The sequence below is a fragment of the Procambarus clarkii genome, chromosome 26, assembly GCF_040958095.1.
Source record: "Procambarus clarkii isolate CNS0578487 chromosome 26, FALCON_Pclarkii_2.0, whole genome shotgun sequence".
NCBI lineage: Eukaryota > Metazoa > Arthropoda > Malacostraca > Decapoda > Cambaridae > Procambarus > Procambarus clarkii.
In genome coordinates, this window is record NC_091175.1 from 15300181 (window position 1) to 15327397 (window position 27217).

General features: G+C 42.9%; 1 protein-coding gene across 6 annotated transcripts in view; it reads right to left on the reverse strand.

The window, feature by feature from the left end:
* Nucleotides 1-961: 961 nt before the first annotated feature.
* Nucleotides 962-27217, reverse strand: part of LOC123756809 (sodium-dependent multivitamin transporter) — a 37842-nt gene continuing 11586 nt past the window's right edge. For all 6 annotated transcript variants that reach the window (XM_045740169.2, XM_045740168.2, XM_045740172.2 and 3 more), the window contains exons 5-13: nt 25272-25432; nt 22720-22860; nt 21234-21292; nt 19198-19357; nt 18164-18282; nt 14124-14278; nt 10965-11122; nt 10121-10233; nt 962-3380 (exon numbers count right to left, since the gene is read on the reverse strand). In XM_045740169.2, coding sequence (XP_045596125.2) covers nt 3247-3380; nt 10121-10233; nt 10965-11122; nt 14124-14278; nt 18164-18282; nt 19198-19357; nt 21234-21292; nt 22720-22860; nt 25272-25432 — 1200 coding nt within the window. In that variant the 3' untranslated portion in view covers nt 962-3246. The remainder of the gene's footprint in view (nt 3381-10120; nt 10234-10964; nt 11123-14123; nt 14279-18163; nt 18283-19197; nt 19358-21233; nt 21293-22719; nt 22861-25271; nt 25433-27217) is intronic.

Consider the following 27217-nt stretch of genomic DNA (forward strand, 5'->3'; position numbering starts at 1 on the left):
GCCCGAGGTTGTCCTGGGAATTTTTGTTCCAAAGTCGTGTGAGCCCGAGATTGTCCTGGGAATTTTTGTTCCAAAGTCGTGTGAGCCCGAGATTGTCCTGGGAATTTTTGTTCCAAGGTCGTGTGAGCCCGAGATTGTCCTGGGAATTTTTGTTCCAAAGTCGTGTGAGCCCGAGATTGTCCTGGGAATTTTTGTTCCAAAGTCGTGTGAGCCCGAGATTGTCCTGGGAATTTTTGTTCCAAGGTCGTGTGAGCCCGAGATTGTCCTGGGAATTTTTGTTCCAAGGTCGTGTGAGCCCGAGATTGTCCTGGGAATTTTTGTTCCAAAGTCGTGTGAGCCCGAGATTGTCCTGGGAATTTTTGTTCCAAAGTCGTGTGAGCCCGAGATTGTCCTGGGAATTTTTGTTCCAAGGTCGTGTGAGCCCGAGATTGTCCTGGGAATTTTTGTTCCAAGGTCGTGTGAGCCCGAGATTGTCCTGGGAATTTTTGTTCCAAGGTCGTGTGAGCCCGAGATTGTCCTGGGAATTTTTGTTCCAAAGTCGTGTGAGCCAATCAGGGAAGGTCGTCCTGTGAGAAAATCTGTCCAGGTCGTTAAAGTCACTACACCTCTTAAAATATATTAACCAGTATACTTTCAGTATATATGCACCGAGAAGTGCATATACTGTGTGTGTATATACTCCCCCTGTGCCAGCTACTAGCTGTGCTGAACAACATACTGAGAGTCATGCACACTGCTAACCATCACAACCCACACAGTCACACCAGTTCGTTGTCTCCAGACTCCTTCCAGGATTCATTAGCATCCTAGGTTTAAGAGCTTTTAGCATGTCGTGGCTTAGAGGGTTATGGCACGCTTCTGGCGTTAACCAAGACGCTGGTTCGATCCTCGTAATGATCCAACGATTTTCTCATTATAAACTGATTCTGTGTTCAATAATAGGCTAATCAAAGTAAGGGCATCAAATTTAGTTTTTATTCATATATATATATATATATATATATAACAAAATTCATAAAATATAAGTTTATTCTTAGCCTATTAGGTAGGTGTCTGGAAGAACATACACGAAATCACTTTGTCTCTCTCAGCACGAGTTTTCAACTTGGTCGTTAATGAATGGTTGAATCCCGTGGTTAATGATGTCACTGGAGGAATGACCTTGAGACGACGGGCTCGCCCAGACCAGCATCAAAACAAAGGGGTGCCGGATGCAAAACAAACTAGTCAAACACTGAACTATGAGCGTAAACAATGGTTTGTTTGTGTAGTTCGAATGCGTTGCAAACGAGGGCACGAGACTTGCTTCAGTTGAACAAATCCACAAGGGCCGTGACGGGGATTCGAACCTACGTCCGAGAGCATCCCAGACTGCTCGCTTCAGTTACTTCCAGCGTGTCTTATCTCTCCTTATATCTAAGTAAAACAACTAACCTAACCTTACCTAGGTCTAACTATCCATAAACCTATAATATAATATATATTTTTGATAGAAAAACCGTCTTTTAATACACATTATGAAAGAATCATCCTGTCAATCGGGGGTCAAATGTATATATATAAAAAACTGAGTTATTAGTAAATATGATTTTGCTTATAACTCATCAATATAACTTATTTTCCTTTGTTGTTTTTGTACTTAGGCCTCGGAGTTGAGGATGTTTCAGCAGTTCTGTAATTACCAAACTTCCAATAATTTTTTGCTGTTGTTATACCAGGAACTAAATTGTTTAATTATATGTTTTTGTATAACTATGCATTGTGTTTATAATGTTTATATATATAAGATATCAACAAGATATATAAGATATCGAGCCTGATAAGTGACCTTTTTCACTTGACAATAGAGTGAAATAACCGCGTGGAAACATTTGTGCAATTTGTTGAAAACAAACACATATGATTCCATGATTGATTGATGAACATTAAGCCACCCAAAAGGTGGCACGGGCATGAATAGCCCGTAAGTGGTGGCCCTTTTGAGCCATTACCAGTATCAATAGATGATACTGGAGATCTGTGGAGGTGCGACTGCACCCTGCGTGACGGGAGATGTCTCCCGTGCATATGATTCCATTCACTCTAGGAGACTCGAACCGTGAACCCCCAGGCATGTGAGGCCAAAGCCCTATCGACCGAGCTATGTTCTAAACATACATGATCCTGGCGAGGTGCGGCGGATAAGGTTAAAAATATCATTATTCGTTTATTATGAAATTCATTTCTCTAACTCAGTAGTGTGGCTTGCATGTTAATAGATATTTGAGTCACAAATATCCACCGGCTGTTATATATACGAGTCTGTTCTCGTGGAACAGACTCGAGTCACTTCTGAACATGATAATATTTGTTGATGAGATTCATTAGATGAGTTACAGTGTTGAATGGTTGATGAATCATAGGTTAATGGACCAAGTCACAATAAATTTAACAGTGGGTGTTAATTCCATGTGAGACAGCCGGACACACATCATCACATCCAGGTAACATAACCGCAACGTTTTTTTAACGTTTTTTTGGCTTAATAAAAACGTTATCACAACATAATGGCTTTAAAATAACGTTGTGATTCGTTTTGTGTGTGTGCTGGGGGTATGAGGGGTGAAGAAATAGTGCCCAATCGCTTCGACTGGTGGGGATTGAACGCCGACGCTAAAAGAAAGGAAAGGGAGGAGGGGAATTATCAGGAGAAAGCGCCAAGCCTTTACGACTATATAGCATTGGGAAGGGATGAAGATAAGGATTTGGGATGGAATGTGAGGAGTGAAAGGAATGGTGCCCAACCACTTGGACGGTCGGGGATTGAACACCGACCTGCATGAAGCGAGACAGTTGCTAGGCATGAGTACTCCCGCGGAGTCCAGGCTCGCGAGTTCGATCTCATCATATGGCCCAAATATTTTTGGATACATCATATTATAGTGACTTTATTGTGCATTTACCCCTAATAATACAATAGTGAACATTTGTACTCACCGAGTGTGAGCAGAACTCGAATTTCCACTAACCTGGAAATCATATAATACCATGTCCACTACGGGCTCACCATAGCCCGTGCTACATGGAACTTTTTGTTCCAGGTAGCGAATCTTAAACAACAACATATAATATCATCCTAAGAACACTCGAATTTCAATATTACACAACCAATAAGGCTGAAATAAATAATATAAAATCTCATTATCCGAACACATTTTCGTTCGGTTATTACGAACAGATGCGACTATATATAGCGTCGTTCCTTCGTTAAAACTGCGTTGAGATCTTGTTGTCGTAGGAGAGGGCTTTGACCTTCGCGTCGATGACCTCTGGGCGAGGCAAGATGAACCTGACCCAGGGGTGCACGAGTGACCTTTCCACACGCCGACCTCCTGACATACCTGTAGGAGGAAGACAGCTTCATGTTAAAAGGTGAAGCTGAGAACATATTTAGTTAATAAACCACATATGATGGCTAAGAAGAACTGTTCAAGCTGGCGCAAGAACACATTGTTTGATGGTGATGATGGGTTAGTAGGAAGAGCAATTTTTGACCGCGGTCAGTACAAAAGTATGATACATTGAACCCATAAATATGGGAAACCCTGTGATTGAAATTGAGATTGAAATCAGTTTATTGAGGTATAAACTACACACAAAGGGATGAGGCAGCTCGAGCTATTCTCACCTCGTTCAGTATAACGTGTTCATATATTTACATATATAGACACACATTATATCCATATTACCGAACATCCTTATGTATGGGCTGAGACCTTAGAGCATTATAAAGTGGCATTATACGGTATACATCATAGAGTACTCTACATACACGTGGGGAACCTCCACTCCTCACAACATTATTTTATAAACTACAAAATAAAGCTGTATTGTTCAGTTCATTTGACGCCATATATTACTATGTACCTACTATTTATTGTTATTTATAGCAATTGTTCTATTCCATATCCTTCTTGTGGAATATACCGTCCAGGTGGTTGGGGCACCATTCCTTCCCCCCCGTCCCATCCTAAATCCTTATCCTGACCCCTTCCAAGTGCTATATAGTCGTAATGGCTTGACGCTTTCCCCTTGATAATTAAACAAAATCGAATTCCGCCAGGTTCCGCCCAATACCTCTGACCTTCAGTCATTAAAAACCCCTGTAACACATAATCTTGAACCCATAGACTTGAACCTCTGCTACATTGGGATCTGTTACTGGCTAATGATTCTGTATCTTGCTATCTTGAGGTTATCTTGAGATGATTTCGGGGCTTTAGTGTCCCCGCGGCCCGGTCCTCGACCAGGCCTCCACCCCCAGGAAGCAGCCCGTGACAGCTGACTAACACCCAGGTACCTATTTTACTGCTAGGTAACAGGGGCATAGGGTGAAAGAAACTCTGCCCATTGTTTCTCGCCGGCGCCTGGGATCGAACCCAGGACCACAGGATCACAAGTCCCGCGTGCTGTCCGCTCGGCCGACCGACCGGCTCCTGCTAAAATCAAGCAAGATTTTTGCAACTGACGTTCTGTATTTCAGGTTAAATTGATATTCTGAACTTTTTCTTTAATGTGTTTTTTTTAGTATTTGTTGAAGCCAAAGAATTTCGACTTGTATTTGAGTGGTGAGAAGCTTTTATAAATGAAAATTGGTGTTCGTTGTATTGGGTTGAGGTATGCGATTGGATTTTGAACAAATCCACAAGGGCCGTGATGAGGGTTCGAACCCGGGATGATCCCAGACGCTGCCTTAGTCGACTGCGCCACGGCATGGTCCAAAAAAGAATTGAAACCGGGAGTTCTAGTGACCTCATTTGATACATCACGCTATTGTGATTTCTGTGTGCATGGATTGGCTTTGGTTGTGTTAAAGTGACGCAGGAAGCACAACCTGTTGCGTCTCACACACCGTGGTTACGTCTGTGAATCAGATATTGACGCAAAACGATAAGCGTCAAATGTTGATAAATAAGACGTATTTTATGTCAGATGTTGACGCATGTGTCATGCTTCACGCAGGTGTTGACGCGCCGTTAGAGAGAGGGAGAGGGGGGGGGGGGGGGAAAGGACGCAAAGTTGAGGGGCATTCGTGGCCTAAATCTTAGCAATTTACAAAGGAGTTACGAGGAATAATCAGCATAGTTTTGTAAGGATGTAAGTTACTTCAGGAATAGGAGACGTTGGCAGGCTTATGAGATTCATATATATATATATATATATATATATATATATATATATATATATATATATATATATATATATATATATATATATATATATGTGTCGTACCTAGTAGCCAGAACGCACTTCTCAGCCTAATATGCAAGGCCCGATTTGCCTAATAAGCCAAGTTTTCATGAATTAATATATTTTCTCTAATTTTTTTCTTATGAAATGATAAAGCTACCCATTTCATTATGTATGAGGTCAATTTTTTTTTATTGGAGTTAAAATTAACGTTGATATATGACCAAACCTAACCAACCCTACCTAACCTAACCTAACCTAACCTATCTTTATAGGTTAGGTTAGGTTAGGTAGCCGAAAAAGTTAGGTTAGGTTAGGTTAGGTAGGTTAGGTAGTCGAAAAACAATTAATTCATGAAAACTTGGCTTATTAGGCAAATCGGGCCTTGCATAGTAGGCTGAGAAGTGCGTTCTGGCTACTAGGTACGACATATATTGGTACGACATATATATATATATATATATATATATATATATATATATATATATATATATATATATATATATATATATATATATATCCCCCCTCCCTCCCTATTAGGATGAAGGAGGCGTTCGTAGAGTTGAATATTCGTATTAAGTCTTGTTGATTCGTGTCGGGTCGGCATACACAAAACATTATAAGTGGAGCGTGTATGGCATACATTGATTGAAAGGTTTATATACACCTCCCAGGGCTGAAATCTGCCTTCACCAACAGCTTTGTGGCTCACTAAGTCCAAACGTCCAGGGTTTTTTCGTGGTGGATTTACAGTATTTAGTACTGAATAGCTTAGCTAGTTGAGGATAGGATAACTTAACTAGTTTAGGATAGGATATTTGAGCTAGTTTAGGATAGCACAGCTCTGCTGGGAGAGGACAGGTTATCTTGGTTATAATAGGATTTTATAGATATCTAAAGCACTCTCTGCTATGTTGCACAGCAGGTCATGCTTAGGCATAGCAAAATTACCATTTGGGGTCCCATCTTGTATGATATCACATTTCATTGTATAATATACACAACGATCTTGTGTATATCACAATTGTGAATACACCTCATTACACAATTGCGTATGTTATACATATATTGATCATTCATCAATCTGCTGTGACTGATGAATACCTGCTACTATACACAACCCGTCATACAGTATACACAACCCGTCCTCTTACCCAATTCGTCGCAAATACAAAATTAACCAAATGGTTACAAATGCGACGTATTAGTACAAAATAAAGTACGTTAATGTTGATGTTTATCGTGCATGTTGGTCTCTCTAGGTTAGGGGGGTTGGTTGGGTTCGTATGTTTAGGGTAAAACACAAACAGTGACAAACAATGACAAACAGTGACAATAGAGTAACAACAGAGCGACGTTATCGTTGTCTCCCATTCCGAAACCTGTACATCTTTTCCTGAATTAAACCGTCTTAGTTTGCACCTAGTTAACCAGTTTACGAACTAGGCGACGCTACGAGAATGCCTTCTCGTTGATGGAGACAGGCTCGTAGTGCTTCGAAGCTCTCAGACTGTTTAATCAAATAGGTTACCAATTACAGCTGGGTGAATAGGGGGCGAACAGTTGAAGATTGGCCCGCCCAGTCAATCCTCCCTGACCAGGCCTCGAACCCAAAGTAAATCGGGGCGCTGGGTGAGTTACCACTACGCCACCCCGAGGACAAGTTGAAATGCCACCAACTCGTCCCAATTCCCACGTGAGAGTAGAGGCCTTGCAAGTCAGTGTTGCAGATCAATGTTGCCAGTCATCGCCCTCTCTGGCGACGTCTTGCAACGGAAGGGTCCCCTCCCCCCCCCCCTGCTATCCCGGGGTAGACCCTGAACCCACGGTTACCTGAGCTGGGGAGGTGTGGGGCGGGTGCTACCTACCCCCTCTCTCTCTCTCTCTCGCTGGCCTTGTGGTCAGAATGATCTAAAAACCTGTTTCGGCATAGTGTGAACTCATAGTTATGTCACACACACACACACACACACACACACACACACACACACACACACACACACACACACACACACACACACACACACACACACACACACATCTTAATTAAGGTTAGAGTAGCAATGACGTACATGGGTGCATAGTTTTCTCAGGTCTTAGACCCTACTCTTGATGATGTTGTAAACCATGAGAAGGTTATACTCGTTTTCTGTTGGCAGTATATCCGTTTTCTGTTGACAGTATACCCGTTTTCTGTTGATAGTATACCCGTTTTCTGTTGACAGTATACCCGTTCTCTGTTGGCAGTATACCTGTTCTCTGTTGACAATATACCCTTTTTCTGTTGACAGTGTACCCGTTTTCTGTTGACAGTGTACCCGTTCTCTGCTGAAAGTATACCAATTTTCTGTTGACAGTATACCCGTTCTCTGTTGGCAGTATACCCGTTCTCTGTTGACAGTATATCCGTTTTCTGTTGACAGTACACCCGTTTAATGTTGATAGTATACCCTTTCTCTGTTGACAGTATACCCGTTCTCTGTTGACGGTATACCCGTTCTCTGTTGACGGTATACCCGTTCTCTGTTGACAGTATACCCGTTCTCTATTGACGGTATACCCGTTCTCTGTTGACAATATACCCGTTCTCTGTTGACAGTATACCCGCTCTCTGTTGACAGTATACCCGTTTTCCGTTGACAATATTTTACGTTCTCTGTTGACAGTATACCCGTTCTCTGTTGACAGTATACCCGTTCTCTGTTGACAGTATACTCGTTCTATGTTGACAGTATACCCGTTCTCTATTGACAGTATACCCATTCTCTGTTGACAGTATACCCGTTTTCCGTTGACAGTATACCCGTTTTCCGTTGACAGTATACCCGTTCTCTGTTGACAGTATACCCGCTCTCTGTTGACAACATACCCGTTCTCTAGTCTACCCTGGGGGCAACAGGGCCCACCAGTAGTGCGACGGTTCACCAACAGAGGGCAGCATATCTCGGACCACACTCATATACAGCATATACACGCGAGATATACCCCATTTCTAGGTTTATATATACTAAAAGGTATATTTATTTTTAGTCCTTGACTATGTTCAGTATTAAATTATTCTCGCTGATTAGTTAATGAGTTCTTGGATGGTCTCAGTATCCCTGCAGAGGTTCGTCTAGGTCTTAATATTGAAGGCTATTGCTTCACTATTAAGTAGTGAATGTCCAAATTGTGTTCAAAATGTCCAAATTTTTTTTCAAAATGTCCAAGTTTTGTTCAAAGTTTTCAAATTTTGGACAAACTTGTCAAAGTTTGGACAAAATATGTCCAAATTTTGTTCAAAATGTTCAAATTTTGGACAAAATATGTTCTAATTTTGTTCAAAATGTCCTAATTTTGTTCAAAATTTTCAAATTTTGGACAAAATATATTCAAATTTTGGACAAAATGTCCAAATTTTTTTCAAAATATTTAAATTTTGGACAAAATATGTCCTAATTTTGTTCAAAATGTCAAAGTTTTGTTCAAAATGTCTGAATTTTGTTCAAAATATCAAAATTTTTGGGTCCCGTGCATATGAAGTGTTAAAAATGTTTGGATTGCAGAAGGTCTATTGTCTGATTTGTTGAAAAATCTATGAGTTTGACAATTTTCATTTTTTTTAAAGGTTTCATTGAAAACAGAAATGAAAGTTTGCCTGTTGTAGAAGAAACGTCTGATTTTACATGTTGTTTGTATGATATTACTGCAAGCAATCAATAACACCAGTGAAAGCAACTCAAGTTGTCATTTTCACGCTCAATATATTTGAGATGTTGGTATGCCTGTTGTTGTTTGTAAACAAAACATGCTTCTGAGATGTGTGTATGCTGCACAACAGCACACCACTGCTAACTGCATGGTTATCAACGCCATACTGGGAATTATATACAACCACAATCACTACAAACGCCAGTGGCATCAAGTCTCGATTTCAATAATGTTTGTTAAGTCGGTCAGTTAATTTGTTAAAGGGAACCGGTCGGCCGAGCGGACAGCACACTGGACTTGTGATCCTGTGGTCCTGGGTTCGATCCCAGGCGTCGGCGAGAAACATTGGGCAGAGTTTCTTTCACCCTATGCCCCCTGTTACCTAGCAGTAAAATAGGTACCTGGGTGCTAGTCAGCTGTCACGGGCTGCCTCCTGGTGGGTGGAGGCCTGGTCGAAGACCGGGCCTCGGGGACACTAAAAAGCCCCGAAATCATCTCAAGATAACCTCAAGATAACCTCAAGATAAGTCAGCAAATCAATGTCGCAACGGGAGAAAAAATCAGTGTAGGGATTTTTGTCTGATGGAGGAGGGAGTGTGGGGATGTACAGGGGGTATGATGTACAGGGGGTATGATGTACAGGGGGTATGATGTACAGGGGGTATGATGTACAGGGGTATGATGTACAGGGGTATGATGTACAGGGGTATGATGTACAGGGGTATGATGTACAGGGGTATGATGTACAGGGGGTATGATGTACAGGGGTATGATGTACAGGGGGTATGATGTACAGGGTTATGATGTACAGGGGTATGATGTACAGGGGTATGATGTACAGGGGTATGATGTACAGGGGTATGATGTACAGGGGTATGATGTACAGGGGGTATGATGTACAGGGGTATGATGTACAGGGGTATGATGTACAGGGGTATGATGTACAGGGGTATGATGTACAGGGGGTATGATGTACAGGGGGTATGATGTACAGGGGTATGATGTACAGGGGTATGATGTACAGGGGTATGATGTACAGGGGTATGATGTACAGGGGTATGATGTACAGGGGTATGATGTACAGGGGTATGATGTACAGGGGGTATGATGTACAGGGGTATGATGTACAGGGGTATGATGTACAGGGGTATGATGTACAGGGGTATGATGTACAGGGGTATGATGTACAGGGGTGACTGACCTGTAGCGAGGCTGACAACGACCCCTACCACCAGGCCTACCATCATGCCCAGGGGCCCCAGCTGGGTGTAGGAGAGACCTAGCATCTTCTGCGGGTACTGCAGGTCAGAAACTCTGTGACAGGAGAGAATAAATCATTATACACATTGGATAACAGATGGGATTCAGTGCGGTGTATCGACACACACAATCTTGGTAAAAAGTTTATTGGAAATCAAGCTTTTAGGCTATATTAGGTTTTAGTACACTGGTTTGGCTAAGTGGAAAGTTCTGGGTTCGAATCTTGAGCCTGCTGGGAGGATTTGGGTATTGTTTCATCATTCTAATCATCCCTGTCCACTCGGGATCTGATCAATCATTTGGCGAATCGTGCTGAGGATAAGGTTTTCAATTAATGTGCTGCAGGGAGAGAGGTGATTACCCATTACTCTATAACATACAATGGTACAAAATATTAATATACAATGGTAACAAATATTATATAAATAACTCAATACGCAATGCCACCATGCCATACACAGCAAGTACAATACAAAATATATATATATATACACTCAGAGAACACGTTGCATTAACGAGGCTGCAACAAACAACCCACACATGTGACAGTAAACAAATCAAATTGGCAACATTTCGGTCCATCCTGGACTCTCAAAAGTCATCATGAGAGCCCAGAACGAACCGAAACGTCGGCACTGTAATTTCTTATATGTGTAAGACAGTTTGTTTCAGCCATGTTATTGTGACCAATTCCAGCACCATATAGCACGTATATTTTCAAAAATACGAAATGTCTCTGTTTAACTAATTCTGACAGTGTAGATCTTTTAATTTAGTCACTATACCTGAGTGGGATAGTGTCCTTGGGTGGAGGGATGGTGAGGTTGGCCGGACAGGCGTCAGTGGAGGTGGGCAGCAGCTCCGGTTTGAGACCAATGGCCGTGGCCCCGAAGCTGAAGCTCAACGCTACCCCGGTACCCACGATCAGCGCCGTGCAGGCTCCCTGCCAACACATGGGGCACAGTGAGGCAAGGTAGACAGGTAGACACCTACCAACACATGGAGGCACAGTGAGACAAGGTAGACACAGGTAGATACCTACCAACACATGGAGCACAGTGAGGCAAGGTAGACACAGGTAGATACCTACCAACACATGGAGGCACAGTGAGGGAAGGTAGACGGGTAGACACCTACCAACACATGGAGCACAGTGAGGGAAGGTAGACACAGGTAGATACCTACCAACACATGGAGGCACAGTGAGGGAAGGTAGACGGGGTAGATACCTACCAACACATGGAGGCACAGTGAGGGAAGGTAGACGGGTAGATACCTACCAACACATGGAGGCACAGTGAGGGAAGGTAGACGGGTAGATACCTACCAACACATGGAGGCACAGTGAGACAAGGTAGACACAGGTAGATACCTACCAACACATGGAGGCACAGTGAGGGAAGGTAGACAGGTAGACACCTACCAACACATGGAGGCACAGTGAGGCAAGGTAGACACAGGATATTACCCAACGTTCCCAACCATCACATGGTGAAGTATAGTGACATACATGGTGAAGTATAGTGACATACATGGTGAAGTATAGTGACATACATGGTGAAGTATAGTGACATACATGGTGAAGTATAGTGACATACATGGTGAAGTATAGTGACATACAGCACAATCCGTAAGTATTTGAACAGTGTCACAATATTCGCCGCATTGGCTCGGTGATCCAGCACACTGGATTGTAAATAAAACAAATTTCTATGATGCTAAAATGTAAATTTTCAGCTTTAATCCATATGGGGGGGCGACTCTTGCCGCCCCCCCCCTTCTCTGTAGAACCCCCAACTGATTGCCCTGATCGGTAGAGGGACGGTCTCGCTTTTTCCTGTATCGACGTTCGATTCCCGATGGTCCAAGCGGTTGGACGCCGTTCCTGGGCTCCGTCCTCATATTCCAGCTCCTTGTCTTAATAACTTTTCCAAGTGTTATATTGTCCTACTAACTTAGCACTTTCTTCTAGTTATCTCCTTCCTTTCACACTGTTGAAGACCAAATGTAATTGAAATTAAATTGTTCAGTGGTTTCTGGGCCATGTACGTGTAGGTGAATAGTTAGTTCATGCACAGTAGATGTATGAATTAATGTGCAGTTTTTGTGTCAATCACCCGGCCTGGGGCCAGATTCATGAAGCAGTTACGCAAGCACTTACGAACCTATACATATTTTTTTAATCTTTGGCGGCTTTGTTTACATTTATTAAACAATGAGCTCCGAAGCACCAGGAGGCTGTTTATAACAATACCAACAGTTGATTGGCAAGTTTTCATGCTTGTAAACTGTTTAATAAATGTAACCAAAGCCATCAAAGATTGAGGTTAAGATGTACACGTTCGTAAGTGCTTGCGTAACTGCTTCGTGAATCTGGCCCCTGGATCCACAGAGCATGTGGGTTTTACTTGATGATGACACGATCGAAGGGAAGACTGCTACAAAACAGAGAGGCCCTGTAAATGGTCGCAATACAGGCCTGAAAGATCTCCTGCGGAAGACACCCAGCGTCTAGCGATGTCTTTGGCTCGCAGACTTAAGATAGATTGACCAGACCACACACTAGAAATTGAAGGGACGACGACGTTTCGGTCCGTCCTGGACCATTCTCAAGTCGATTGTCTTGAGAATCGACTTGAGAATGGTCCAGGACGGACCGAAACGTCGTCGTCCCTTCAATTTCTAGTGTGTGGTCTGGTCAACATACTTCAGCCACGTTATTGTGACTCATCGCCTGCATTAAGATAGATATTGCGTGGAAATTATTAGCAAACTAGGGATTAATATGACAACTTTATTTACGAGTATGTTAATGAGTTCAATTAGTTTTGGTTCCCTGAAATGCGGGGAAGACTATGTTTAAAAAGTATTTGAATTTCTACACCCGATATGGATGTAAATACTCTCAAATGAAAGTTGAAAATCTGAATTTTAACCTCATAGGCATTTTTGTTGACCAAACCACACACTAGAAAGTGAAGGGACGACGACGTTTCGGTCCGTCCTGGACCATTCATAATCGACTTAAGAATGGTCCAGGACGGACCGAAACGTCGTCGTCCCTTCACTTTCTAGTGTGTGGTTTGATCAACATATTTCAGCCACGTTATTGTGACTCCTCGTCTGCACATAGGCATTGTCTCTTTTCAAATACAATGTACTGGGAAACAGAGTCGCCACAGCAAACCTTGTGTCACTCTCAAGAAAACTTATAGAAGACATTCTACACAGCGTTTTGAAGGCATCCTTCTGATAGATTCTGATAGATATCCTCATGTTGACCAACTTAGCACATGTTTTGGGGTGGTGTAGTGGTCAGTGCCTTCGTTCTCTTGCTTCGCCAGTAAGAATGACCTTAATTTGATCCCAGGCAGAGTGGAACGATTGGGCACTGTTCTTTCATTATCCGCTCCCAGTACATCTATCAGCAATCGTGGCTCTACATGTTAACAAATATTGCCGAACCGAATTTTAGAGAAAACGTCCGGCTGACACGATTACTGTACCGGAAACTGCTTTAAATCTCAACATCAGCAACAGAGACGCAAAGGGGAAGCTTGTTTGTGCAATGATCTGCTCATTTTCAACTACAGGACTATTGCATCACTATAGAATTAACACAGAATGTTACCCTGTTCCATACCTTAGAATTTAGAGACGGGACATGTGTTCCTCAGGTGCCATACCTTAGAATTTAGAGACGGGACATGTGTTCCTCAGGTGCCATACCTTAGAATTTAGAGACGGGACATGTGTTCCTCAGGTGCCATACCTTAGAATTTAGAGACGGGACATGTGTTCCTCAGGTGCCATACCTTAGAATTTAGAGACGGGACATGTGTTCCTCAGGTGCCATACCTTAGAATTTAGAGACGGGACATGTGTTCCTCAGGTGCCATACCTTAGAATTTAGAGACGGGACATGTGTTCCTCAGGTGCCATACCTTAGAATTAGTGAAGGGCATAAACAGAGCCATGAGGAACACCGCCAGCAGAGGTCCGGCCACGGAGGAGGTGACAGCGATGGCTGCCTGAAGAACTCCTCCCAAGTTCCCCGCCAGGAAGGCCAGACCCACCGCCAGGAACCCATAACCCAGAGCTGAGGATACAGAAGGGTCAGGTGTTAGCGCAAATATATATATATTTAAGACGCCGTGTGATGCTCTATTTTACGGGTTATTCGTGCCCGTGCCATCTCTTGGGTGGCTTAGTCTTCGTCAATCAGTCAATTGATGATCTCTCCATCTTGTTCCGAACCAAAGCAGCAACTATCCACTGATGGCGGGAACCTATTTGAAATCTACAACATGCATGTTAAGCAATATTAATATGGGATGGAACTTAACACTACATAGTGAGAAGTGAGAGGCTAAAAAGAGCTAATATTCCAGAAGAGGAAAAAGAAGTGACTGTTCTTTGATCTGTGAGAACTTGAGTGACTCGCTATATTAAGCGACCTTGATAGAGATCATAGTTCTTCAAATCACGATTCTCCAAGGATTGTGATGCATCAAAGCTTAGCAACAGAGACGTATTGCACAATGCAACCTTCCCCCCCCCCCCCCCACACACACACCCGCGAGCACTTCCATGCAACCCTCAGACCTCCTCCAACTCTTCCAAGCCTCGTCCCCTCTCCCATCCAACCCACACAACAGCCCTATGCTCGTCCCCTAACCATACACAGCTATCCAGGACAGCCCCCACGATCTGTTGATATAGAAAGCTGAGAACGAGCAAATATATCTAAACTAATCATGGTATGATTAGATTAGTTCTACTCCTAATTATCTTGTTATCCCAATGTTGCAATATATATATATAATATATATATATATATATATATATATATATATATATATATATATATATATATATATATATATATATATATATATATATATATATACAATATCTTTCTAAATCTTAGTTAAATGTCACTCATTTTATGCCTGAAATGTAATTTTTTATTTAGATTGCTATTCACCTTATTTTTTAGTGTAGCCAGGACTGATATAACTTGTATAAGTTGTCACCAATTAAGTTTCTAATTCTGATAGTGGCAATGTCTACGTGTTATTCTGTTCTTGTGACTTTCTTATGTCCTTGCTGTGCTGTACTTTTATGTAAACTTTCCTAGTTATAAATGTTCTACCATTTATGAACAAAGTTCTTCAGCTGATATGGCTCGTCACACCCCGCACCTCTCCGAACCCACCTGGCTATCACCCCTACACACTTCCAACCCCCCAAGCAAGCCCAGTGGTTTCCCTAACCCTCTAAGCAAGCCCAGTGGTTTCCCCAACCCTCCAAGCAAGCCCCCCTGCCGTCTTCAACCCTCCAAGCAAGCCCCCCTGCCGTCTTCAACCCTCCAAGCAAGCCCTTTAGCTTCCCCAACCCTTCAAGCAAGCCCCCCTGCCTCCCCCAACCCTCTAAGCAGCACCCCCTCCCCCTGGGACTCCAACCCTCCAAGCAAGCCTTTTGGCTTCCCCAACCCCCTAAGCAAGCCCTCCCCCTGGCTTCCCCAACCCCCCCAAGCAAGCCCTCCCCCTGGCTTCCCTAACCCCTCATTCGTAGGCTTCCTCAGCTCTATTGACCTGATGTGTTTTGTAGCTGAATATGTTATATTTTTTCCCTCCATTTGTCCATGGCTGTTGATAAGTATCAGGCCGAGGCGTCTCTATGTAAGTTGGTGAGTGTCTCTGTAAGACACCACATGGACTGTCGGGGATTGAACGCCGACCTGCATGAAGCGAGACCGTCGCTTTATCGTTCAGTTCAAGTGGCTGGCAGAGCGTTCATATTGAACTCTTTTTTAATAAGTTTATAAAAATGACTTGAAAAGCTTAATCTGTGATTACACTTACAATAATAATTTCAGTTTTAAATTATGTATTTCCTCAGTCCCTCACCCATTGAGTGAAGGACTTGTGAGGTGGTTCAGTCCCCGAGGTCGAGGTGGTTGGGCACTGTACCCTCATTCCATCCTTATATCCCAGATCCTTGTCCTCATATCGACTGATTGATGAAGATTAAGAGACCCAAGTGGTGGCACGGGCATGAATAGCCCGTAATCCTCATTTCTTTTCCATATACTATATATAGTGTAGTGTTTTCTCCCGATAGTAGTGCCTTGGTCGCGGGTTCGAGTCAGCTACGACCTCCAGTTGATGTTGTCTCTCTCCCGAGAATTACCATACCAACCACGACCTAACCTAACCTAACCTAACCTCTCATAAAGTACAGAGCAAGTTTCTCTTCCGCGACACAGAAGTAATAAAGATGTCTTAAAGACAAAAATCAGGATTTCTGATTTAATAAGAAGATTGTTTACATAACATCCAGAACAAAACAGTTAACAGTCTTCTCTTTCAGCTACAATACAAAAAACAATTGCATCTAAACCTATTTATTTTACAATGTTCACAATATGTTCTTTCCTGTAAAGGTTCAGAGGATCAGAATTTTAACTAGGAATCTCTATGACGCAGCCGAATTTTGATATTAATATTTTGGGTACTTTTTGTATTTTAAGTAAGATAACAAAAACAGTTCTTGTTTATCGAAATTATTTATTATCTCTCTCTCTCTCTCTCTCTCTCTCTCTCTCTCTCTCTCTCTCTCTCTCTCTCTCTCTCTCTCTCTCTCTCTCTCTCTCTCTCTCTCTCTCTCTCTCTCTCTCTCAGTAATTCGACATTCTCATTTCGAAAGCCCTAACGCAACAAAACACACACACACACACATACACACACACACACACATTGGGGTGTCTGGTAGCTGAGTCGACAGCGCGCAGGACTCGTAATTCTGTGGTCCAGGTTCGATTCCCGGACCAGGCAGAAACAAATGTGCAAAATTTCTTTCACCCTGATGTCCCTGTTACCTAGCACTAAATAAGTACCTGGGAGTTAGACAGCTGTTACGGAGCTGCTTCCTGTGTGTGTGGGTGTGGGGGGAAATAGTAGTTAGTAACAGTTGATTGACCGTTGAGAGGAGGGCATAAAGAGCAGAGCTCAACCCCCGCAAACACAACTAGGTGAATACACACACACACACACACACACACACACACACACACACACACACACACACACACACACACCCTTGTGCGTGACTAAATGCCGTTCCCAGCACGGCGTCAGGTCCGTGCCGCGCTCAACCACCAGAACTTTAGAATGTACTAAAGCCACGAGCCTCGTTGTGCACGCTAACAGACAAGTCACGCTGAGCCTGGTCAAACAGGAGGAATTTGTACCGCGTTAGACACGCCGAGGTACCATATATCCCGGCGGTGTACCTGTGTTGGTGAGTGGGGGCTACATGAGCCAGATAAGATCAGGGGGGAGCTACATCAACACTACATCACCTAATGTTACACAGCCTGAGTGAATGACATCACTGGGTGGGTTGATGTCACTGCTATAAACCGAGTGAGATGTGAGAGTCATGACCCAGTTGACCAGGTGCCTGCAAAGTGACTTCATGAATATCAAAATGGATGGCATGATGTTATAGGTTAAGAGTATGGTGGCTCAGCTTTCTCTCCCTCTTGTCCGCACGCGCGCGCGCGCACACACACACACACACACACACACACACACACACACACACACACACACCACTCACACGGCATGGAGCATACAACAGTTTGATGGCTCTTCTTTGACCCAGAGGGAAGATATCCCTCGGGTTAGACTACAGTTACCCTCTTCACCTTAAATGTAACTCGGCAGTTACAACAACAATCAAGGGATAAGATAATTGTCCAACAATTAAAGATTATTCTCAAGAACACGAGTGAAGGGGTGATGTAAACCCCATCTATATACACACTAATATGTACAAATTTGTACATGTGTACAAATAGATCCACAATTTTCAAACCTATGAGAAATATAATAAATATAAATGATGATTATTTGTATAGATTTTATGCTAATTATATGAGATTATTTCCAAATATAATGAACATTCGTAGACTTACCCAGAAACTTGGTGAACCAGGCTTGTGCGGTGCTGGACAGTTTAGCGAATCTCGGTATTTTAGCAAAGGCGTCTTCCCAGGTCACTGCTGCCTGCGAGTTGACCCCGGAAGAGATGGTACTGAGGGGTGGAGGTCAAAGGTCACTGTATAAAGGCTACCTCTAGGTGAACAGGGGGTTCTAAAATCAGTTACGGGCTATTCATGCCCGTGCCACCTCTTGGGGTGGCTTAATCTTCATCAATCAATCAATCAATCTAAGATCAGCTTGCGTGGAGAGAATTCTCTAATTAGGAAGGAATGGAATTAAAGATCACTTAGCAACTGTTAATTAACACTCACTAATGTCAATCCTTACATCAAATGCGTTCATTAACTTACATGACTCACAGTCGGTTTAAAAACATACTAAAATTTAATAATTTCATTAACTTTACGTTTTTGATCATTGAAGTGTTATTATCTTGTGACATGTGGTGGGAGAGACACCAAGTATGTCACAAGAGAAGACAAAATTGTCTCCAAACACCTAGCAGCAATCTGGCTGTCATTCTCCCGTACACAGTGACTGTACATGAAAACTCTGCACCGTACCATGTAGAGGACTGTGTCACCTCATAGTAGATAAATTGTGATGTCCCTGGGATTCTTATCAAGTCCGTCTGGGACCTTTATCAAGTTCGTTTTGTCCCTGGACTCTTATCAAGTCCGTTTTGGACTTTTATCAAATCCATTTTGTCCCTAGACCCTTATCAATTCCGTCTCGGACCTTTATCAAGTCTGTTTTGGACCCTTATCAAGACCATCGTCAACACTCATTACGTCCATCCTGAAGCCATATAAAGACCGCCCTGGATTCTCATTACGTCTGACCTGGACCCTTATCAAGACCACCTTGGACCTTGAACGAGTCTTGGACGGACTGAGACATCGTCACCTCACGTTCCTCTCACGTGTGTGTGGGTCCAGACACGTTATTGTACCTTCTTCTCTGTGTAGAATGAGTGAACGGGCCAAGCAACGTCTCTACCACCTACCTGAGGGCGCCGGAGAAGATGCAGGCGACGAAGAGGCCCGGGAGCCCAGGAGCTGAGCTCAGGCGGTCCATGACGAAGAAGGGAAGGATCTGGTCCTTCTTAGTAATGAGACCCGCCGCCAAGGGGTCGCATCCCTCGTACGTCGCAAACATCACCAGACCTGTGGAGTGACATCATAACGTCAGTGGTGTACGTCAACACAGTCAGTGCGTCAGTGTCTGCACGTTTAGATTCTAGACGTTGCTAGCCATAACAGTATTGGTTTGGACAAGGTCATATGTGGCTAATTAGAAACCACACACTTGAAATTGAAGGGACGACGGCGTTTCGGTTCTTCCTGGACCATTCTCAAGTCGATTGTGAGAATGGTCCAGGACGGACCGAAACGTCGTCGTCCCTTCACTTCTTAGTGTGTGGTTTGGTCAAAATATTTCAGCCACGTTATTGTGACTCCTCGTCTGAATCTGGATAAAAATGTTAGTTTCTAACTAACCAATCTTGAAGATTTGAGTCTATGGGGAAAATTATAATCACAATAACTTGGCTGGAACAAATAATCGAGGAAACAAGAGGTATAAATGTTCTTGTTCATGTTCTCATGACAAGTGGGAGTTCATGCTTTTCGTCTCTGTTTATTTTCACTTTCCCTCCCTTCACCTTCCCTCCCCCTCACCTTCTCTCCCCTCACCTTCCCTCGCATTGTTATATAGACTGTCTCTCCCACTCCTACCCATTCACAGCACCACTCCTGGGCCAAGGTAAGTCCACTACGGGCTCACCATAGCCCGTGCTACTTGGAACTTTTTGTTCCAAGTAGCGAATCTTAAACAACAAACTCCTACTCACTTGATAAGGGGTCCAGATCGGACCAAAAAGTCCTCAATTTCCCCTCCTGTGTGTTTGTTGATATACTTGATTGTCACTACAATATCTTAAACAGTGTTCAAGGAACAGAAAGGAAATTTTGTACACAAAACCTAGGATAGATTAGATGTTCACTGGCTCGTCGTGTGTAGTTATACTCTGGCTTTGAAATGAATGAAACGTGACTGGAACCGTGGATTCCAGCAGCATTGCATTGTGGATTCAGTGGATGTGGATACAGTGGATTCAGGTAGCATTGGATCAGATGATGGAGTGCTTGAAAGGGAACTCCATGGAGGAGAATGAGCACTGGAGTCACCGGATCTCACAGGATTTGGTGTAAAGAAGGCCAGATGAAGGAAAAGATTCGTAAGATCAGGTGAGAGGAAGTGTCGGTAATGAGATCAGGTAAGATGGTGCCTCTCTACTACCCAGATCATTGATATCACCTGTCAATCAATACATCACGCCCGTGATACCTGCATAACGTGACCTCATGGTGTTTGACCTTAGCTTCCAAATGTGGCAAGAAAATTGGTTACCACACCACCACACACCTCCATTATGCCTGGAGACAGAGATACCTCATGTCTTAGTAGCAATCATGGTGAGGGAACAATCTCATGTCTTATCAGCGATCATGGTGAGGGAACAATCTCATGTCTTACCAGCAATCATGGTGAGGGAACAATCTCATGTCTTACCAGCGATCATGGTGAGGGAACAATCTCATGTCTGACCAGCGATCATGGTGAGGGAACAATCTCATGTCTTACCAGCAATCATGGTGAGGGAACAATCTCATGTCTTACCAGCAATCATGGTGAGGGAACAATCTCATGTCTTACCAGCGATCATGGTGAGGGAACAATCTCATGTCTGACCAGCGATCATGGTGAGGGAACAATCTCATGTCTTACCAGCGATCATGGTGAGGGAACAATCTCATGTCTTACCAGCGATCATGGTGAGGGAACAATCTCATGTCTTACCAGCGATCATGGTGAGGGAACAATCTCATGTCTTACCAGCGATCATGGTGAGGGAACAATCTCATGTCTTACCAGCAATCATGGTGAGGGAACAATCTCATGTCTTACCAGCGATCATGGTGAGGGAACAATCTCATGTCTTACCAGCGATCATGGTGAGGGAACAATCTCATGTCTTACCAGCGATCATGGTGAGGGAAATAAGCAGGGTGAAGAAAGGAATCACCAGGAAGATGGACCTGAAAAGATAAAAAAAATGTTTAAATGTATTCAAAATGTAAGAAATATTATCTCTAGTCTTGTCAAAGACGTGTTTGAAAGCACCTATACCTGTTTCCATATGTCTTTTCTTCCTTCTTACTGGCAAGACTTTTTTCCAGCTCACAAGACTTTTTCGTCCAGCTTACAGAGAAGACTTTTTCGTCCAGCTTACAGAGAAGACTTTTTCGTCCAGCTTACAGAGAAGACTTTTTCGTCCAGCTTACTGAGAAGACTTTTTCGTCCAGCTTACTGATAAGACGTTTTCGTCCAGCTTACTGAAAAAACTTTTTCCTCCAGCTTACTTACAAGAATTTTTCTCTAATTCTTTAACAAGTTTTCCATTCCAGTTTACCGAAGACAAAAACCCTTCTTGTCTTCCCTGATGTACATGTTTCAAACAAAACTCCGTACCAGTTTGATATGAAAATTCAGAAACGTACACTTCAGTATGGCATCACCATACTTCAAGCTCAATAATTCCCAGTCCAACACAAACACCTTAACTACAAGTGGGTTGTTAACTCCACCTCAAGCATAGATAATTAACACTAGTCCTGTGTAATTGGTACAGGTTATCCCTGTATTATTATCTTACACAAATAGGTACGACTTGCGTTCAGTATTTACAATAATTAGTGTAAATATTGCCATGTGCTTCAGTGTTTGATGGTAAAATTATATTGCGTTTGCTCTTCAAGAAACCTCGCATTTACGTGTTCTAAACTTGTTTCTGTGCATTATAACTGTTTAAAATGCCATTAACGTTGACCATGTGAAGCTGAAGCATCCCAGAGTGCAGTTGCAACTAAGAACCCCAGTATGCAGCTACAGTTGCAACCCCAAAATGCTACAGAATTGATTTGCAACCCCAAAATGCTACAGAATTGATTTGCGACCCCAAAATGCTACAAGTATTGATTTGCAACCCCCAAAATGCTACAAGTATTGATTTGCAACCCCCCAAAATGCTACAGAATTGATTTGCAACCCCCAAAATGCTACAGTATTGATTTGCAACCCCCAAAATGCTACAGAATTGATTTGCAACCCCCAAAATGCTACAGTATTGATTTGCAACCCCCAAAATGATACAGTATTAATTTGCAACCCCCAAAATGCTACAAGTATTGATTTGCAACCCCCAAAATGCTACAAGTATTGATTTGCAACCCCCCAAAATGCTACAAGTATTGATTTGCAACCCCCAAAATGCTACAGAATTGATTTGCAACCCCCAAAATGCAACAGTATTGATTTGCAACCCCCAAAATGATACAGTATTAATTTGCAACCCTCAAAATGCTACAGAATTGATTTCCGACCCCAAAAATGAAGTTTAAAGCCGCAAAACCCAGTATGCCGCTGCAAGTTGGATCTGCGGGCATACACACACATATGTACTCACGCGTAGGCATGAGAGAGGGACTTCATGCTGGCGTAGCGTTGAACAGTTGTCTGCGTACAGGCGTACTGGGACAGCTTCCCGATGAGGGAACTGACGACAATGTTAGCTACGGTGTGGCGCTGTAGCGGGTCGTAGCCGTACCTGGAAAGCGAGGGACGGGCGAAGGAGTTTATCACTGGTAACCTGTTCTTGACAATAGCAGCTAGTGAGCATTTGAACACCACAATAAATGAAACTCCAGAAAGCCTATTGATCCATACGCGGCAGCTCCTATTGACCCATACGAGGCAGCTCCTATTGACCCATACAAGGCAGCTCTTATTGACCCATACAAGGCAGCTACTATTGACCCATACGAGGCAGTTCCTATTGACCCATACGAGGCAGCTACTATTGACCCATACAAGGCAGCTACTATTGACCCATACAAGGCAGCTTCTATTGACCCATACGAGGCAGCTCCTATTGACCCATACGCGGCAGCTACTATTGACCCATACAAGGCAGCTACTATTGACCCATACGCGGCAGCTACTATTGACCCATACAAGGCAGCTACTATTGACCCATACAAGGCAGCTACTATTGACCCATACAAGGCAGCTACTATTGACCCATACAAGGCAGCTACTATTGACCCATACAAGGCAGCTACTATTGACCCATACAAGGCAGCTACTATTGACCCATACAAGGCAGCTACTATTGACCCATACGAGGCAGCTACTATTGACCCATACAAGGCAGCTACTATTGACCCATACAAGGCAGCTACTATTGACCCATACAAGGCAGCTACTATTGACCCATACAAGGCAGCTACTATTGACCCATACAAGGCAGCTACTATTGACCCATACAAGGCAGCTACTATTGACCCATACAAGGCAGCTACTATTGACCCATACGAGGCAGCTACTATTGACCCATACGAGGCAGCTACTATTGACCCATACGAGGCAGCTCTTATTGACCCATACAAGGCAGCTACTATTGACCCATACAAGGCAGCTACTATTGACCCATACAAGGCAGCTACTATTGACCCATACAAGGCAGCTACTATTGACCCATACGAGGCAGCTACTATTGACCCATACAAGGCAGCTACTATTGACCCATACGAGGCAGCTACTATTGACCCATACGAGGCAGCTACTATTGACCCATACAAGGCAGCTACTATTGACCCATACGAGGCAGCTACTATTGACCCATACAAGGCAGCTACTATTGACCCATACAAGGCAGCTACTATTGACCCATACGAGGCAGCTACTATTGACCCATACGAGGCAGCTACTATTGACCCATACAAGGCAGCTACTATTGACCCATACGAGGCAGCTACTATTGACCCATACAAGGCAGCTACTATTGACCCATACAAGGCAGCTACTATTGACCCATACGAGGCAGCTACTATTGACCCATACAAGGCAGCTACTATTGACCCATACGAGGCAGCTACTATTGACCCATACAAGGCAGCTACTATTGACCCATACAAGGCAGCTACTATTGACCCATACAAGGCAGCTACTATTTATATCCACCCAGACTCACACGTGTACACAAGTCCGCTAATCTGCTTCACAAGGCAATAGAATGAACTTGAAATTTGACTAATTACGTCATCTAAGATCATTTCCGAAATTGAGCGTTCGGGCGTCTTGTCCGTACTCCAGAGACGAAGGTCGCTATAAGTGCCATGAATGCAACTAAAAATTGACTGTGGGACTCTAATAAGCACATGTTTTGTGCTACTGGAACTCTTAAGAACATAACAAGAGCTGAAAGCTCCAAACTATACAATTAACACAGTGAAGATGTAAATAAACAATCCTTGTACTAACCTATGCAATCCTAGGACTAATTTAATACATATATATGTAACATATATGTACTTGGTATATATATGTACTTGGAAAGAGTTAAGTTTCGTTGGCTTCTTTCTCTAGCCGTCGTCAAAGTTAAGAACACGAAAGAAATTCTTTATGGAAAGTAGTGTACAAACTGTCTACATTCACAGAAGTTGTGGCTATACGTTGCTATCTCCAGGTCCACAATATTGGCTTTTGATCTTGTGCAAAAATGTGGTTTCATGCAGACTACGGAAGTCTATCATTATGAGGAGGAAGAGCTAAGTCAGTGTAACTATATACAACTTGCAAGGATGGGAGGACGAATATTGAGTCGGGATATGAGGACAAGAAGCTGGGATATGAGGACAAGGAGCTCGGATATTAGGACAAGGAGCTCGGATATTAGGACAAGGAGCTGTGACATGAGGACAAGGAGCTCGGACACGAGGACAAGGAACAGGAATATGAGGACAAGAAGCTGGGATATAAGGACAAGGAGCTCAGACAAGAGGACAAAGCGTATAGTATATATTGTATACCCATACCCAAACCGCCAAAGAATCAGACGATCAAACCCAGCCCCTACAAGAAACAAGGCCATCGCTATTCCTACCAATCCAAGCCAAATTACCAAATTCACAACGCACAAACGACTCAAAACACACACACTGCAGAACACAAACTCACGTGAAGATCTGGGGTCCGGCTCTGTCGTGCTGCACACTAATCTCCCACACGCGTTGGAAGCCGCCCATATCCATGAGGCCCTTGATGATAACTGCGATGAGTCCAATGATGAGGATGAAGAGTTGCAACACATCTGTCCACACCACTGCCTTCATGCCGCCCTGTGTCAAGAGGATAGAATGAGTGGATATGAGGATAGAATGAGTGGACATGAGGATAGAATGAGTGGATATGAGGATAGAATGAGTGGACATGAGGATAGAATGAGTGGATATGAGGATAGAATGAGTGGACATGAGGATAGAATGAGTGCATATGAGGATAGAATGAGTGTTCTCATGACAATTATTAAACGTTTAATTTTCCCTTTGTTTGATTTGGTGTTGGGCTGTCAACCTCTATAGGGCTGTCGAGGCCACCTGCCAACCACAACAGCTTACTGTCAAGCTGGGAAGCATGCTTTACTAACTAATACAGTTCAAACTAAAAATAAAACCTGTAAATACAACGAGAAACAGGAAGTCCCTCAAGCTGCATATAATCAATGGTGCGTTTTTTGTCACTGAATAGCAGTGAAAATGGGAAAAGTAATAAAAGTGGGAGACGTAACAATAGGAGTAAGAACAGGAGTGGGAGTCGTAGCATTAATGGTTAACAAGAAAGCGTGAAGATTCGAGTCGTTCCTGAGAGTACCAGCTAGCTGACCCTCAAAGCATAACCTGGACCTCAACTAGCAACATCTCTAGCTATACTAGGAATAGTAACAACAGCACTAATAGCAACCGTAATGCTACTAGCATTATACCAGTATTAACTCAGTTAATAATCATCATATACCAAAAGGAAATAAGATTGTAAATAAGTTAGTCACGAGAAAAAGGAATTTAACAATATTGGGTCAGAGTGCTTTCCACACCTGACCTTGGATACGAAGCCATGGTAATCACGCCGCGGTTCCCACCACACCTGACTTTGACTAGGAAGCAACACTGATTACTGCAACACTGCAGTGTTGCGAAAGCAATGCCTTTAGTGATTGCAGTGCAATAATGGTAGCAACAGTGAGTCTGCAACTTTGCATATCCTGGTTGGAAAGGTTGTTGGACTGAACAAGTATTGCTGGATCCAGCAAGTTGTTATGACTCGACTGACTTACAGAGACGCCTAAATGAATCTATATTGTACTTTTATCTTAAATCTTTCAGCACATTTTAGAACCACGTGGATTGAACTTAGAAAATTCTGTAGCTGATCAACAATAAATCAACTGTTTCGTATCCAATTAAGTTCGTAACGGCGGTTATAGACATCTAGAACTACAAAATTTCTAAGGAAAGCAAAAATTCCTCCAAGAAATTCAACGATCACAAAAGCTAGAAACGTGAACAAGGAGCTAAATAAATCTGAAAATAAATAAACGTGTTCCCATATAAAATGTCTATTGACGGATGTCATGGCTCATATTTTAATGTTAATAATAAAGTAGTTTTGGATTTCTATTTTCTTGTTCGTTGAAATTACCACAGAGTGAACTTCGTGTAAACAGATCTTGGAAAATGCGAACGGTTATACCTTAAAAATAATCCCATATGCGGCTTTTGTTGACCTGGACGTGTGTGTGTGTGTGTGTGTGTGTGTGTGTGTGTGTGTGTGTGTGTGTGTGTGTGTGTGTGTGTGTGTGTGTGTGTGTGTGTGTGTTTAATTTCAACGCGTTGATAGATAGTAATCCAAACCAATTTCCTTTTTAAGGCTGAAATTTCTATCGAATCTAAAACAGACAAATATAGAGCTTGAGTAAAGGATGCAAATGTAAACAAATCATATTCAAGGCCATCCTTTGTGAGTGTGTGGCCGCAATGGCTTGACTTGAATGTGGGTAGTTTGATGACAAGACAATTTCACAATTGACGACAAGTTCACGAACAGGACATAGATTTAACGACTGC